The sequence below is a fragment of the Pogona vitticeps genome, chromosome 3, assembly GCF_051106095.1.
Source record: "Pogona vitticeps strain Pit_001003342236 chromosome 3, PviZW2.1, whole genome shotgun sequence".
NCBI classification, from domain to species: domain Eukaryota; kingdom Metazoa; phylum Chordata; class Lepidosauria; order Squamata; family Agamidae; genus Pogona; species Pogona vitticeps.
Window position 1 is genome coordinate 7670064 of NC_135785.1, and position 16387 is coordinate 7686450.

General features: G+C 46.0%; 1 protein-coding gene across 2 annotated transcripts in view; it reads right to left on the minus strand.

Moving 5' to 3' along the window:
* CHRD (chordin) overlaps positions 1-14932 on the minus strand; it is a 72100-nt gene extending 57168 nt beyond the window's left edge. Inside the window, exons 1-3 of one of the 2 annotated variants that reach the window (XM_072996269.2) lie at positions 14622-14932; positions 12293-12396; positions 841-967 (exon numbers count right to left, since the gene is read on the minus strand). In XM_072996269.2, coding sequence (XP_072852370.2) covers positions 841-967; positions 12293-12396; positions 14622-14787 — 397 coding nt within the window. In that variant the 5' untranslated portion in view covers positions 14788-14932. Of the gene's footprint in view, positions 1-840; positions 968-12292; positions 12397-14621 lie in introns of those variants that run through there. The other variant, XM_072996268.2, reaches the window with a different exon arrangement.
* Positions 14933-16387: the final 1455 nt, after the last annotated feature.

The window sequence follows — 16387 nt, forward strand, 5'->3', positions numbered from 1 at the left end:
TGAACACCGCACCCTAGAGTTGGACACGACTGGACGAAATGTCAAGGGGAACCTTTACCTTTACCTATCTGTTCCATACAGTGTTATACCATGTACACCACAAGAGGCCCAAGCAGAGTCCATGCATTGCAGGGAGCCCCACGAGAATTTTCGCGGCCCACTCCCTGCCAGATCCCCATGCCAACCCGACCGCAAATTTTTAAAAAATCCAAACCAAACTTCCGCCTACCCCCATTCTCTTCCAAATAAAGGTTCTGCAATAGAGAAATCTTGTTGAAAATGAAAATCCCAAACAAGAAAACTGGCTGACTGGATACTTCCAGGTCTCTGTCTTTCCTTTTGGGGGACAGCCGTCGTTTTGACCGGCTCCTGGTCTAATGCGGCAGGTGCTGGAGGCAAAAGCAGAGTCCTCAGCCCCACTGATGTTGTTCACCAGCTGCTCACCCCTGCTCCACAACATATAGAGTGATTTGACTCCAGTGCCACGGCCGTCATATCAAGGAGTGTGAGGACTACATGGCCCGATTCCTTGGATTTTTCTAACGCGATGCTTCTCCAAGCAAACGACAAGGAATGGGTGCCTAGATGAATTTCTGTTCTCCATGCAGGAAACGGTTCATCACTTCTTGAGTTGCTTATAGTACAAGCCCTTCTGGGACCGGTGCAACCCAGACACACAATGACCATCTCTGGCAAGAGAAGGTCAAAGGGTTGTGTGTTCTTGGAGATCATCGCAGAGTATAAGGACCGCCACGTGTGTCCACAATGACCTGCTGAACTCTTTGAGAACCACAGACCCAGGCGTGCACAAGGCTCGGCCACCCCACGGGTACGACTTACCCTTGGGACAGGTTTTGCAACAGTGTCCGGGCAGAAGAACCGCATTGCTGCAAGGAGGAGTCGGACAGTCCCGCTTAATGTTCCTACAGCTGACTTTGCCCATCGCTTTCCCACGGCGATTCTTCTGCTGAAGACAGAAGGGATGACAGTCCTTACAGGCAAGGGTTTTAAAATAAGAGGTTTTAGTCACAGAGAGGCCCTCTCAGATGCCCTGCTGTTAAAAAAAAATAAGTAAATAATTTTTTAAAAAAATAAAATAATAATTAAAAAAGATAAGAGCAAAAGTCGGGTTGCAAATTTCTCAATTCTGGTTTAAATTTCTTTAGCTGCAAAGCAGAAGTGCAGGGATTTACAGAGAAGAATAGCGTTAAGTTCCCCAGAGTAGATCACCCCTTTGTTATTAACTGGCACTTACAGTCTCAATAACTCATTCTGAGATATTAATATAGACTGAGGTATCTTCAGGGGATCAGTTTCAAGCCTTTCTTGCAGATGCTGAAAAACATGGAAGGGTTGAACACCATACCTTGCATGATCTCTGGCTCTCTCTAGTGGCCAGCTTTACTAAGTGTATCCTGGAAATACATATACAGTAAATAGGTATTTCTCCGGTTTTTAATTTAGTACTTTCAGCCAGCAGATAAATGAATCAACAGATATTGATGCTGCAGATGGAGGAGGGAGGTCCTATTGTATTGTAAAGAATAGAGACCATTTTTTTACTTACAGTTGTGAACAGACTAACAGCAAACAGACAAACATGGCTACCTTCAACAACAGACTTCAACAGACTCAAGAGAGAGAATAAGAGCTGAGCAGAGAGGTGGGGAGCTCTTTGAATTTGGAGGCGGGAGGGAACTATTGGGTAGTGCTGGATAGATTGACAGTCACTCCAGCCCAGAAAGATCTCTCCTAGCCAAACCTGCTAAAGGCAGCATGCGAGGTTGCAAAAGCTCCAACAGTCTGTGCCTGTACCCTACACCGCTCTGGAACAGTTACCTTTCGGGACTACAACTCCCAGAATTCTCCAACCACCATGGCCAATATTACAGTCCCAAAATGGACACTGTTCGAAGTCGGCATCAATCATTGTCACCTTTTACACAGTGAAATCCATTTATGAATCTTCTTTGACCAAAATCATCTCTCTCTGTCCCTGCTGCCCTCATCAACTGTTACTGCTAAAATTGGGCCAGCTGGACTCCAGTCCAGCTGTACTGCATTGGCTGCAGAAGAAGGAACAAAAGCAGGGTGTAAAGCAATACAGTTACCCCGCATGACAGTTTTTTCACTAGACATTGACTTCTTGCAATCGCTTTAGCGATTTGCAAAACAGTGATTCCTATGGGGGAATTTCGCTGGACAATGTTTGGTCCCTGCTTCGCAAACTGATTTTCGCTAGACAGATGATTTTGACAGCTCCCTCCGCGTTCACAAAACAGGTGTTTTTGGGACCTAAGCTTTGCAAGACAGCGATTTAAACAGCTGATTGGCAGTTTGCAAAGCAGCTTTCCTATGGCCGATCTTCGCTGGACAACGACGATTCTTCCCCCTTGGAACGCATTAAACAGGTTTCAATGCATTCCAATGGGGAAATGCTTTTCACTAGACAATGATTTCGCTAAACAGCAATTTCAGTGGAACGGATTATCATCGTCTAGCGAGGCACCACTGTAATAAGAAGTAAAATCAGGAGCCCTTGAAGGTTATTCACTAGGATGGGATGGAGGAGGATGAAAGCATGTGACAGTAACGACACACAGGCCAAACGTAGGCTCAAAGGATGAAGGTGACAGCAAAAGAGGCATTTCGGGCAAGAAGAGAAGAAACTGTCTTAATTTAATTTGGTAAATCTACTTTGAGCATGGAAAATCAACACCTTGACATGTATATAATTTATGCCATACGCCATTCTGATGGCCTGCTCTTAAGCTTCTTAATCAACTTTTTAAAAATACACTTCCCATTGTTTTACAATACAATTCATTGATTTATTTCTTAGACTTTTATTCTGCCCAGTTAGTGCAAAGCAGTACTCCAGGCAGTTAGCAATCAAGGGAGAAGTAACTCTCTGGCCACTATTTTGTCCAAGGATAACTTAACATGTCCAAGGATAACTTAACAACAAGAACTGAGCATCATATCAAAGAATCTGCAGTTCTCATGGTGCCTTCCAGTATTCTCTCACTTTTTTCATGTTTCATGGCCATAGTCATGATGCAGAGAAATGTTAAGGAAGCCACAGACATTTTGTACACAACTGTACAAGCCACAGCAAAACGACAACTCATTAGAAATAGTACACAATTATCAATTCCTTTTTTTTTTTTTTTGCAGTGACTAAGGCATGGCTAAACTGCACTACAACTGTAATAATGTAACAAGGGATGGCACACTTTTTGCAATGGAACAGAAACTGTTTTAGTTACTTTTACAGTTACAGTGTCCATGGCTACTGGCAGGACAGTGTGTGTCCAAATATACCATGTTTCCCTGAAAATAAGACAGAGTCTTATATTAATTTTTGCTTCCCAAAATGCATTAGGGCTTATTTTCAGGGGATGCTTTAATTTATTTCATTTACAACTATATATATTTATTCAAATGCAGTCATATCATCTTCTTCTGGTTGCTGCACAAGGGTGAAGAGCGGGTTTTTTTGCTTAACTGGGGCTTATTTTGGCGGGAGGGCATATATTATGAGCATCATGAAAAATGATACTAGGGCTTATTTTCAGGTTAGGTCTTATTTTTGGGGAAATGGTATGTGCATAGTATTCTAACTATTTCGGTTAGCACGGGATAATAACAAAGCAGACCGTCATTTTTAAAAAAATAATAATTGTTACAGTAAGCCATTAGTTGGGGGTGAGACGTTTGGAATGGGAAATGAATTCTATTTTAAAGGAACCTTTCAACATCTGTGCCACCCTGGTTCACACAAGGGAACATGTCTAAGTTCATCCTGATGAAGCTTTGGAGGTTCTCAAGGGTATTTATTTAAGCTGTCAGAGGCTGCTGTTGGTATACGGAAGGGAAGGTGGGAGAGGGTGGAAGAGCTGCAGGAGGAGACGACAAAATTTCACATCCCTGGAAAAGGTACCCAAATCTCTCATTTTGACCTTCAGATTTAACAGGCACTAAAATCATCCTGAATGTGAGATTGTACAGTACTTCAATATCTGCATTTTTCTGGCTTTATCGGAATATTCTAATTTTGACCAGAATCAAAAATCCAAAGTCACACATGGTCACTGATTAGTGTGTACAAAGGCAATCTATGGTTGACACATAGCAGGACCCTCACCCCAACATGTCAGGATAAGACCCCCATGCTGAGCAGCTTGCTTAGATCACAAGTGGCCACAGTTGCATGTCATCCATTAAGGACCCATAAATGTCCATCAGCTACAATTAAACTCCATCAGATTCTAAAGACTACATTTCAGAAATATTCAAAATCAAATATTGAGCCATGCCAGGGGTTAAGATTCTGCTCAAGGCCAACTGTATATCAAATAATACCATTGCACACCAGCTAATGAACTCATGAGGGGTGGGGAGTAGTTGTGTCAAATTTTTTTGCTGCAAAACAAATGAAGCATCCAGTGGCACCCTGGAGACGATGCATTATTTTGCACCTCACCGCCCCAAAGCCATGTCAAGAAGTGGGCTGGAAACCAAAACATCTAACGTTTGTCTATAAAGGCACCACAAAACTCTTCATAGTGTGTTTGTGTGTGTGTGTGATTGTGTACTCATGATCAGATGTCCCCCTAAAAAAAGATCTTGGGCATTCAGTGTGAATAATCCCCAAACTATGTTGTGACTCTTTAACATCAGCATTGACACAGCATTAATCTAAATGGTATAATTGTGGTGATGATCCAACCGAGAGCTCTGATGACTGGCTACAGAAGGAATGAAAGCCAGGTGTTTAGGGAGTTTGGGGGTCTGGACCGACACATCTGTCAGCTTCCATTTCTTCCACGCTTGCGTCATTTTAAATCTCAAATTCTTTCCATCCGGAACCTAAAGAAATGTGTAAACGTTGGCAAATTCCTAGCAAAAAAAAAAAAAAAATGAACCGAGAAGAAAATATCGCTCATCCCTACTGGTCTAGCCTTAAAGCTGCTGTGCAAAGACATGGTGGTTTCCTTTCCTTCAAAGCATAAAATTGCAGGAAATTGTTTGGGGAGCATATAGCACAGGGCAGCGCATGCCAGAGTGTCTTAAACTATGACAGAAGGGAAACATGTGAATCAGCCCAAAGCATGGGACACTTCCAGCTATAAATGGCAATTCCCTGCCTTGCTGTTTCTTTGTCTGTACCTTTGGTTCATTTATGCTCTCCTCTGTTGTTGTTTTTTAAAGGAAAAATTAAAATAGCCCAATGACACCTTGCTCAAAGTGTGGGTATAAAGCAACAACGTAATGACTTGGATCCAGACTTGGGATATGCAAAGGGTCACTTTAACAGAAGCGATTTGCCTTAAAATGACCATTTCGTCTGCCAGGGAACTGCCCAGTAGTAAAAAGTTAGAAGCCCTACAGCTGGACCAAAATGGTCCAGCTTGGGCATGGATCAGAATCAGACTGGAGCACATTGCTCCATGGGTTCTATGATCAGCTGGGAAATAGATCACCCTTGATCTATTTCACAAGTGGTCTGATTTGCCATCTACTGGTATATGATCACACCCTTACTTAAGAGTTTGAATTCAGCAGGCCTGAGTTAGTCGTGGATAATTTAAGTCTCACACATTTTTAGGGTTCTACTCCAAGAGTTCTACAGTGGGGTCTTGATTTAAGAACGGCTCGAGTTAAGAACATTTTGACTTAAGAACCGCTCTCATAGGAAAATATTGACTTAAGTACTTAGATTTGAGTTAAGAACTGAAAAAATACCACGTGGGAGGCAGGGAAAGTGCAAAATTTGAACTTTCAGTTAACTGTTGGCCAGTGAAAAGGGTGCCTGTCTGCTTCCTCACTCCTCCCAGCGTTTAGAGAGTGGATTGGGAGACAGTCTTCGGACTGCCTGGTCCTGTCCTGCCTGGACTGTCTTTTCCCTGCCTTCCCTGAACCTTTCTTGACCTAAGAAAAAAAGAAACAAAATATCCCCCTCTAGTGGTCGAAGGCGGAATAGCAGCTTCCCATTAGTTTCTATGGCTGGAAAAGAGCAGATACGGATCAAATGGTTTTCAATGCATTCCTATGGGAAATGCAGATTTGACCTGAGAACTTTTTGACTTGAGAACCGCCTTCCAATACGGATTAAGTTCTCAAGTCAAGACCCCACTGTACTTTGTATACCCAGTGTGGTCTTGAGCAGCCATTCTCAATGGGCGTCATATGACCTCCGGGGGGGGGCTGGCACATTTGAAGGGGGCCATAGACTGGAAACAATTCTTCACTCACCACCTTACAAGCTTAGTTATGCGACTTATGGATGACAATATCCAGAATACACTGATCGGAATAGCTACTAGCCATGCTGTTTGGGGGATGCTGGGGGTTGTTGTCCAGAAATGGAAGTGTTCATAGCACTGTGGCTCAGTGAATGACTTGATCCTGATCACGCAACCTGTTTTCAGCAGAGGTCAGAATCTGAACCCAGAACTCTGCTCAGGGGTTCTCCAGTTTTCTGAGCACTCGATACAAGGAGGAGGAGCCGAGATGTGGCTTCTATGAGCCCTGAAGCAAGAAAGAGAGAAAGAGAGAGGGAGAGAGATGAAGAGAGAGGGTGTGTGTGTGTGTGTGTGTGTGTGTGTGAAAGAGAGAGAGAGAGAGAGAGAGAGAGATCTGGTAGAGTTAAAAAAGCACATTTTTATATATTACGCTACATGCACTTTTGAATCTCTCTTGGGGAGCAACAAGACAAGAGGCTGGGTGGTCTATGATCAGAACCCTCACCAATTTCTTTAATTTTGATTGCTGAAACAGACCTCCACCCCCACCCCCCTTTAATGGCTGATTATTGGAGAAACAGAAACCCACCTAGCAGAAAGACGTCTTATATAGTTAAAGTATGTTAAGAATGACCCACCATCTGTTCTTCTGCATAAGTTCTGGAGACACTCCTAATTAGAAGGAGCCAAGCTCAGAGCAAGGGAAGAATCATCCAGAGATGCAACAGGTAGACTCATCTGAAGTCAAGAGGGCAATTATGTCTGTCAGGATAAATGATGCTAAACTACCTTTGATGCAGAAACAGGGCACCCTTACTATCCAATGGACCAGCATTTCTCAACCACTGGCTCTCCTCATATTGGACATCCAAATCTCTGATCATTGTTTATCCTAGCTAGGACTTCTGGGGCTTGAAGTTTGAAATATTTATCCGTTGTTGAGATCCAATGCTCTGGTTAAAAGGCTCTAAGTCTTACAGAGTCATTAATCAGATTCTTTTAGGTTTGCCATTATCAGAAAGTTTTCCACAGTCAAAATGGATCAACATTTGACCCTGGAGGCATCTAACATTAAATGGCCTTTATTATTCAGATTGTAACTCTCCAAATGTAAAAATAAGGAGTGCTTTGTAGCAGTTCTTGAAAAGAATGTAAGGAAGTGTCACTGGAGACCAAGACAGACATCTTTCATGCTCTTATCTTTCCTGTCGCCATGTGAGAGCTGGACAGCAAAGAAAGCTGACGGGGGTGTGTGTGATTCATTTGAAATGTGGGGCTGGAGGAGAGCTTTGTGGATGCCCTGGCCTGCCAGAAAGACAAACAAATAGGTCCTAGATCAAATCAAGCCTGAAAGGCAAAAATGTTGACATTGAGGCTGTCTTATTTTGGGCACATCATGAGAAGGCAGGATTCCTGGAAAAGACAATATTGCTGGGAAAGGATGAAGTGCGCAGGAAAAGAGGAAGACCAAATATGAGATTCTACAGATCGCTTATTCATAGGGACACCATAAGTTGAAGTATGACTTGAGGGTACATAACAACAACTTGTTAAATGACATAAGCCGGGGAGGTATGCTGGGTTAAGAATATGTATGCATGCAATGGAACATGATATTTCATCAGTGAGAAGATTTGATATTCTTCATTTGACATCTGTCCAAACCAAACCAATTAAGACAAGTCAGCAACTGTAAATTTTGAATTCAACTTGCCTACTGCGGAGTCAACACTCTTGACGTGCGAGACTTGAAAGGTTTTTAAGACCATCTGTTGTCTTGCAACAAAGCGGTGTGCTTTGACCCTGCGTTTTGAGACAGGTAGCCAAAAAAATTGGAATAGCCAAACAATCGAAAGTCAGCACTCTTTCTAAGAGGACATGCATGCGGTAAGTTCCCACTAGGCGGTAAACAAAATGTGGTTATCGAGAAATAAGATGGAGATGTTTGTTAAAGTTTGCAGAAGGGCAGATTAAAAATAAAGAATGGAAGCAAACTCACAAAACTGTCATCTCTCACCTGGCCAAAGAACCCAAGCTTGATGAGACCTCAGTGGGCATTGTCGCATAAAATGATAGTTGGAAAAGAAGAACTTCCAGAAGCCCTAGGCCCGGATCGAGACCTCTGGGAATGGTAGTCCAGGGAAAATCTCAACTCCATATTTGGGTCAATGCTCTATCCCATATATAGAATCAAGTATGAAAACTGAATAGGTTAGTCAGTGTATTGTGTGGCAGGTTCTGAGTCTGAACAACAGCGCCATCTAGAGCTTCTAAGGCTCAGAACCCCTGTGCAAGAAGGCTGGCAAAGACAAATCCCTGGGTTTTATTTCCAGGAATTTTTTAAATGTATGCACTCCCCCCCCCTTTTTTTTTTTACAATACATCAATTGGCCTCAACAGATCTTTTCTAATGGAGGTTCAAGACAATGAAGAAGGTGAGACTAGGCTCTTAAAAATGACCATAAGTTGTCAGTAGATATGCTGAGTGGTATTACGGCTGCTGTAGGGGTGTTTTTATTTTAACTTTTTCTATCTTTACAGATTGGTTTCGTACAGCACCTGCATCAGAGATTAAGCTTCTCTTACTACTAGTCCAAGTTACATTCTATCATTTTTAAGGGACTGGATTTGACGGGTCTCAACTCCCTATAGATCTGTGAGGCACTTCTCCGTTCCGTTTGTCTCTCTGGAACATCAGACAAATAACGATGCTGTACATAAGGATCTGAGCTATTATCAAACATTTTCTTCTACAAGGACTTCTTCACCTGCTCTGAAACCTAAGATTCTACTTCAGCTGATGAAGGCTGAGTGTTTGATTGCACTTAAAAGGTGTTGAAGAGTTTTTGCAACCTCACACACTCCCTCTAGCAGATGTGGCTGGGAGGGAGCTTTCTGGGTTGGGGGTGGCATTCAATCTGTCCAGTACCAGTCAATCGTTCCTTTCTTGTTTCTGAATTCAAAGAGATCCCAGTCTATCTGCTCTGAACCTCTTCCCCTCTCTAGTTTGTTGGAAGCAGGCAGGGAGTCTGCAGAGGCTTGTTGCTGCAGGCAGTCATGTCTTGTTAGTTTGTAAAGAGTAAAGGAAATGGTAAAGGAAATTGTTTTGATTCTTTCCACTACTAATGTCTCAGAGTGAATTATTGAGACTGTATGTGCCAGTTGATGAGACACAAGGGGTGGACTAAATTGGGGAACTTGAAGCCAATTCTGCTGCTTAGCTAAAGGACCTTGTACACATCCCTGAACCAAACATTCAAAACACTACAACAAAAATCTGTGAGTAGTATCTCACTTTCATTTGCTACAACTTACTTTAAATATTTTGATATTCGGTTTCATTAGTTTTAAGAAGCATTTCTATTGAATTTCTTGCAAAAACTCTTCCCCGTATGTTAAGACTGATGAATTTTTATTACCTCTTAGCTTCTACTGACATTTCACAAGGATCTTTCTTTTTCTCTGTATTTTTTGGGGGTTGGGGAAAGTAAAATCACTATAAAACATGCTTATATATTCTAGAAGATCGTGGACCAAGTTACTAAGACTGAACATACTCTTGTCAAACAGCCGGAGAGCCTGCATTTTGTTGCAAGGTTCCCGCTTACAGGCAACCGGTCTGAAGATAATCCAGTGTGATGGAAAGGTTAGACTGGATTTGGGAGATGCGAGTTCAAGTCTCCCGTTTAGCCATAAACTAATGAGGAGGTCTTGGGTCAGCCATGGTTTCTCAGCCAGACCTACCTCATAGGATTGTTAGAAGAGTAAAAAGTAAGAGCAGCCATATACAACCATAAGCTCACTGGAGGAAAGGCAAAATATTAATAAAGCTCTGTTAATTGGAAAAAAATCTGGAGAAACCTTACAAAAAAAGATAATACTCCACCCTCCCCTCCATCCTCAATTAACGGTCATATGCAAATCTGCATAATATATGCCAGAGAATTTATCTCTGGATGCAGGATTTTGTCTGACCTGTTTTGTTATACCCAGACTCGGAAATGGGTTGCAGAGACCACAGTACGATCTCTACAGCATCGAAAGGTTTTCGCTGCGCTAGGGCGAAACACACAACTTGCTATATGATCCTTTACTGAAAGCCCCATCATCCCCTGGCACTGGCACTTGTTGGGAAAGGCAGTCCAAGAACATCTTTGGGAGGCCACATGTTCTCCTCCCTATACTGTCCTGTTCTTCCCTCGAGGAAGCCATGCCTCCCCACTCGGTCCCACAAAACCCTGCCTTATTGTGGAAAATGTGGACAACGACCCTTAAGTGGAGAAGTTTGTTCCCCACCTCACTCCGTGTTCGGTAACTCGGATTGAGCCTCCCAGTCCTTCAAATCCTAGACTTATCCTTTCAAAGTAAGTATGATTGAAAGACCAGAATTGAGGAGAATTGAGGGGTGGGATTCGGGAGAAGGAAAAATGAGAAAAATTCATCTCAGGTCCCAAACATTTGCCACAATTATCTTTATGCCACTTCCTATATCGATCCCCATTTTGGGAAAACTTTATTCAGAAAAAATGTCCATGGGGCTGTAGTGGGCAGACAACGATGACGATGGAGACAAGGAATTGGATGGTAAAGAAGAGGAGGGTCATTTTCAGAACCAGATTCTTTAGCCTGCCTTAGGATACGATCAGGTGGCTGGAAAGATGCTCATCGGATGCCACCAGAAAGGGTCACCCTGCAGGGAGAAATCTCTCTTAAAGTGAACCTTCCACTTGCTGCGGGATTGCTGGAGGCTGCCCCCAAAACTCATAGCTCTGCAGCTGCACTAAAAAGGTCCAGCTTGAGATGGATTTGGACCGCATCACAAGTGGTCCATAATGCAGAATCCCTATGTGATCACACCCTTAGTTGCTCAGCATCTTTTGTTACTGCTTGGGAAAAGGGTTCCTGTGTCAGGTTAAGGGAAGCTGCAGAGCAATGGGGTAGAAACAGGCCACATCTTCCGCCACTTCAGCAACAGCCAGGTGAGTCAAACGGGGATGCCATCTGCTGCTCTGTCATAGCCACCCCCGCATCTCTCCACATTTCTCCACTGAGCTCCATCAAGATGCTCCAACCAGAATAAACCCAGCATAGCACTTCTTATATACTTACTTCTCAATTTAATGTAATTTAAAATATTTTTACCCCATCTTTCTGTTTAAGAAGGACCCATGGCGGTTTATGTCATTAAAAGACAATATTTACAGCCAAAAACAGTAAGTATACAAGTATTTAAAAGATCAAACCAATGTAAAAAACAACAATCCAGAAGCAACATCAAAACACATTCGAAAGAGTAAAGCGATGATCCATTTAAAATATCCTACTCAGGCAGCCTGTCACCGAGAGAAAGTCTTCGCCTGCTTGTGGAAGGACAGCAAAGATGGGGCCAGCTTGGCCTCCAGCAGCAGGGAGTTCCAAAGCCTGAGAACGCTCTCCTCTATAAAATGTGTGTGTGTGTGTGTGTGTGTATGCATGTGTGTGTGCATGCGCATGCATGTGTGTGCGTGCATGCATACGTGTTGGACCCCTTCCCACTGATTAGTCTTTGTTTTGGGGTGTCTCCTGTCCAGCAATTCCTTCTACCCCACCAAAATCCCAGAGAATTAAGCTGGAGGAGGATGAAGGGTGTTCTGTAACACAAGTGGGAAACATGTGTGCCCCCCCACATCCTAATTTTTTTAAAAAAACAACAACACATTTATTTGTGGGGAGGAGATATTCGACTCCAGAAGTCCTTTGTGGGAAAGGTAATTTAGCCCTATTTTGAGAGGCCATCAACATCCCTCGAAGCGCCCATCCACCCAACCACAGCAGCAATTTTTAAAAAAAACATTGAAAATTTATTTGGCCCCTAGAGGTGACGATAAGGAAAAATTGGAACAGGGGAAGCAGAACATCCCCCCAAAATGGTTCAGTACAGCCCCTCCTACCTCTGTAGACCGCTCTCCCCCCCTCCACAGTTTTACCACACGCCTCTCTAGGCTCTGTATTCATCAGCACCCCCATCGTCACTGTTGTTGCTGTCGCACATAGATGGCACTTACCGGTTCGCAGGAGCAGAGGACACAATGCATGATGCCGAAGGGCTCCCCCAGGTCAGGATGCCAGGAATCCTCGGGGGCGTAGAGCTTACCTCCGAAAGAACAACCTGCCAGGAGAGGGAAACGCTTGAGGGGTCCTGAGTTACACCATCAGCCCGGCTCACCCAGGGCGAGGCTTAGCTGGCAAGGGAGTCGTCTTTCCAAAGTGCCCACAAGCAAGGCTTCTCAGGAGAGATGGCAGGGACGGCGGGCTTCTAAAGGCAAAGCCCATCCACAGTTTGGGAAAAGGCTTCTCCTCCAAGGATGGTCAAGATCCTGCAGCCACCTCTGTCACACAGGGTTCTCCAAAAAAGACATCTAACCATGGGCTCTCCCCTTTTGGGGTTGTTTTGGCTCTCCCCCCTTTGGTTCTGCTACTCCGACCCACACCCCAACAGCTTGGGTCGCCTGCCCCAAATAAACACCTCTATAAAACCATGGGTCTCTCATTGAGCCCAACCGGTCTCACCCCACGGCCCATCTCCATCGGCCATACTTTCAAAAGCTTCATCCTGAATCAGGGCTTTCCTGAGAGCGTCCTTTCAGCATTATATTTCTCTGAAGCCACAATGAGGGGAGGGGGAAAAAAGAGTGTTTGGGACCATGTGCAGAGGGCATCTTCCCTGTACAAATTCCAGGTGGCACCTCCCTTCTGTGATGAGAAATGGACTGTCTTTCTCATGAGTCGCCTTACACCTTCACACATATTGATGCAAAAGTCACTCCCACCATGTGAACTGGGGTCTACTTGCAGGTAAACGAACACAGGTTTGCAGCCCTCCACCCCACCATGTTGTCGTTTTCAAAATTCTTAGCCCCCTTGCGACATGGCTCTTGACCTCCTATTTTCTCATTCCCCCATCTTCACAACATCACAAAGGTACCTGGATTTTTTTTGCAAACTGATATGTTTCTGCCCCTGAGAACATCCAAATTTAAAACAGCAAAGCAGGACAAAAAGAGAGTAATAATAAAAGCCTAGCCTAAAATGGGAAGAACGGCAATTGTACAAACCTAAAACCCCTTTCCGTAGCTTACCCTCCAATTTTTTTTAATGCTAAAGTAAAATTAAATTTCCTTTGGAGCTAAATTTCCAGCCAAAAGTTCCTGATCATATTCCAGGAGCCCTTTTGGGCCAACTGCAGATCCATCGGAAATGATGGGGATGATTTGTTTGTTTTTTAAAAAAGGAATTCATTGCACGCCCCGAGAATCCTTTATCCCTTCTTCAACTGTTGTGGGTGAATCTGTAAAGCTTTCATTCTTAAGTTTATTAGTTTTCTCAGTGCGTCATTTTTAAACACTGGTTTTAAAATTGAGTCCCAATTTTACGAACTCGTTAAGCTAATGAATTGTGCAGAAACTCATACTGGGATAAATGTGTTTGTCATTAAAATGCCACAGGACTCAATTTGAGGCAAAAAAAAATTGTGTGTGTGTGTTTTTTATGGCAAGCCACTTGGGTGAGGCTGCAGGAGGGGACTGAGAAAAGTACCAACGACAATCTTTTTTAAAAAAAAATAATTGAAAAGGGATTGGGGGGGATGGGCGTGAGGAGGACCCCGTTCAGCTGAGGTCTTCACCCTCCTGACTCTTGCTATCCCAGAGGCAAAAACTGGGAAAATATTATGGTGCTTTTTTTCCAGGGGGGTCCCACAATTCCCACCAATTGTGGGAATTCTAGGAGCTGTAAATCTGAAAAAAAAAAAAACTTTTCCCCACTCTGTCAGCAACAATATTGGGTTTGGGGAATACGTCCAGCAGGGTACAGATGGGTGCAAGAAGGCAGAAATTCTTCCGGGCACCCACCTTTCCTCTTCGATGTCGTCCGACTCAATCCCGTTACTTCCCGAAACTTTTCCCCCCTTATTATAGCTCAGGTGTCTTTCTCACGTGCATATATCCATTCATACACGCACACACGCACACAGAGGCGTTTCTGGGTCTCCTTCCCTCCCTGCCGGCCTCCTTTCGGGTGACCCAGTTGGCACCGCTGCCCGCCCCTCGCTGCCCCCCTCCCTAAGCCGGCCGGACCCTGGAAGCCGCCGGGCATCGCCAGCCGGCGGCGGGCTGCGCCCAGCGGATCCGACCATCCCGGGCCAGGTGGAGCGCTTGGGGCGGGGGGGCACCGCTTGGTGCCCAGGCTGGAGCAGGGATTTGGGGGGGGGGGGAGAAGCAGGCAAGTCGGATCGGCCTGGGGGGGGGGGGAGGAAGAGAGAGGGTGCGGGCGAGGGCAGCCGGCCGTGCCCAGAAAAGCCAACCTGTCCCCGGGAAGAAGGATGCGCCAGCCTACCTGCCGCCCCCCGGGAGGGCAGAAGCGGGTCCGTCGATTCGGGCTGGATGGGCAAGAGGGGCTTGGCCGGGCGGGCAGCGGGCGCCAGGGCGAGGGGCGCCCGCAGGAGGAGGAGGAAGAGGAGGCGCAGCAGCAGCAGCGCCCGCGCCGGGCCCGGGAGGCTCATCGCATCGGCGGCTGATCTCCGCGCGCGTCTGGCCACCGTCCCCTCTGGAGGCAGAAGAGCCCCGCGCCCGGGCGGGTTTTATAGGTCCCGGCATGGGCCAAGCAGAGCTAAGGGCGCCTCGGCTTGTGCAAACAAAAGGCGGCCGCACCAGGACAGCCCCGGCTCGGGGGGGGGGGGGGAGGGAGAGAGAGGGAGGGAGGGAGGATGGTGGAAGAGGAGGAGGAGGTGTGGTGGTGGTGGATCGGGCCCCCGCCCTGCCCCGCTCCGATTGCCGCCGCCGATGGCTTCTCTTCCTCCTCCTCCACCACCGCCCCGGCCGGCAGCCCCGCCCGCCCCGGCGATCGCAGGCAAGGCTGCGGGACCCACCGCTCTCCCCCCCCCATCGAAGGGCCCGACGGCTCGGTTGGTGGAGGCGAAGGAAAGGGGGGGAAAAAGTCCCGGGGTAGGGAAGGAGGAGGACTCGCACCCACGGCACCCCGGATCCCTCCCTGACTCACCTGCGGCTGGGCCTTCCTCCCACCCACCCCCAGGACCCCCCCCCCCGAAAGGAAATCTGGGGCTCCTCCGCTCCTAAGGATGCTTCCCGGACACATTCGGAAATCGGCCCTCTTTGGACCCCCAACTTCAGCCCAAAAGCTCCGCGAGGAGACCCCCTCCCTCCTGTACCCGATTTTCCTTGGAGTGCCGCCCGACCAGAGTTTGGGAAACGTCCCCCCCTTTTTGGGGGTACAATTCCCAGGAACCCCCACCCCTAATCCAAGAACATGGAAGATTTCGGACCTCTGTCCCCCGCCACGTGCCCTGCTCTTTTGCCACCGGGATCCACTGCCCTCTCCATCTTCCCCTGCACAGGATTTGAACCCAGGGCCAGCCGGGTCCACCTGATGAAACTTCTGTGGGGCCAATTCTCCCCATCAAGTCAACCCCTGTTTAGAAGGGCCTCCCCTCCAGTGGTTTTGTGTCTCCTGACTGAATCTCTGCCCCTTAGGTAAGATTCCTCTTGTGGGTTCTGTCAGTCACCTGATGGGCACTTCCTGTCCCCCAAAATCTTATAACAACCCCCAACTTGCCCCCCCCCAGTCCCACAGTGGACTCCAGGCAACTCCTTGGTCATCTTTTAAAAAGGGTGACCTTCATTTTCAAAATGCTTTATAAGCCCCCTTGGGACCTGCTTTTTGGAAGAAAGGCAGATTGTGAACGAAATAAATAAAATAACAATTTTTCTCTCTTCATCAGGTTGAAAAGCGTGTTGCTGCCTGAGATGGAGCCACCCATAGCGCCCCAGCATAAATAGACCTTAAAACTGGTGAAACTATTTAGGAATTTGGCAAGCATTTCCCCCAGCACCCCTCCCACCTTAGCACAATAATAATAATGAAGCCTGAATAATTTGCTGCTCTCATGTAACCCAAACGGTAGGGCCAGTCCTGCCTGAAGACCATCCCAGAATATTGCCCCTGCTGCTTCTGTAATACAGCAAGAGATGCGCAGAGAATAGGGCAGGGTCTCCGACTTAAGGCATCACTGCTCTGATCATCATCATCATCCTAGAATGGTAGAGCTGGAAAGGAACATCTGGATCATCGGGCTCAGCCCTTGC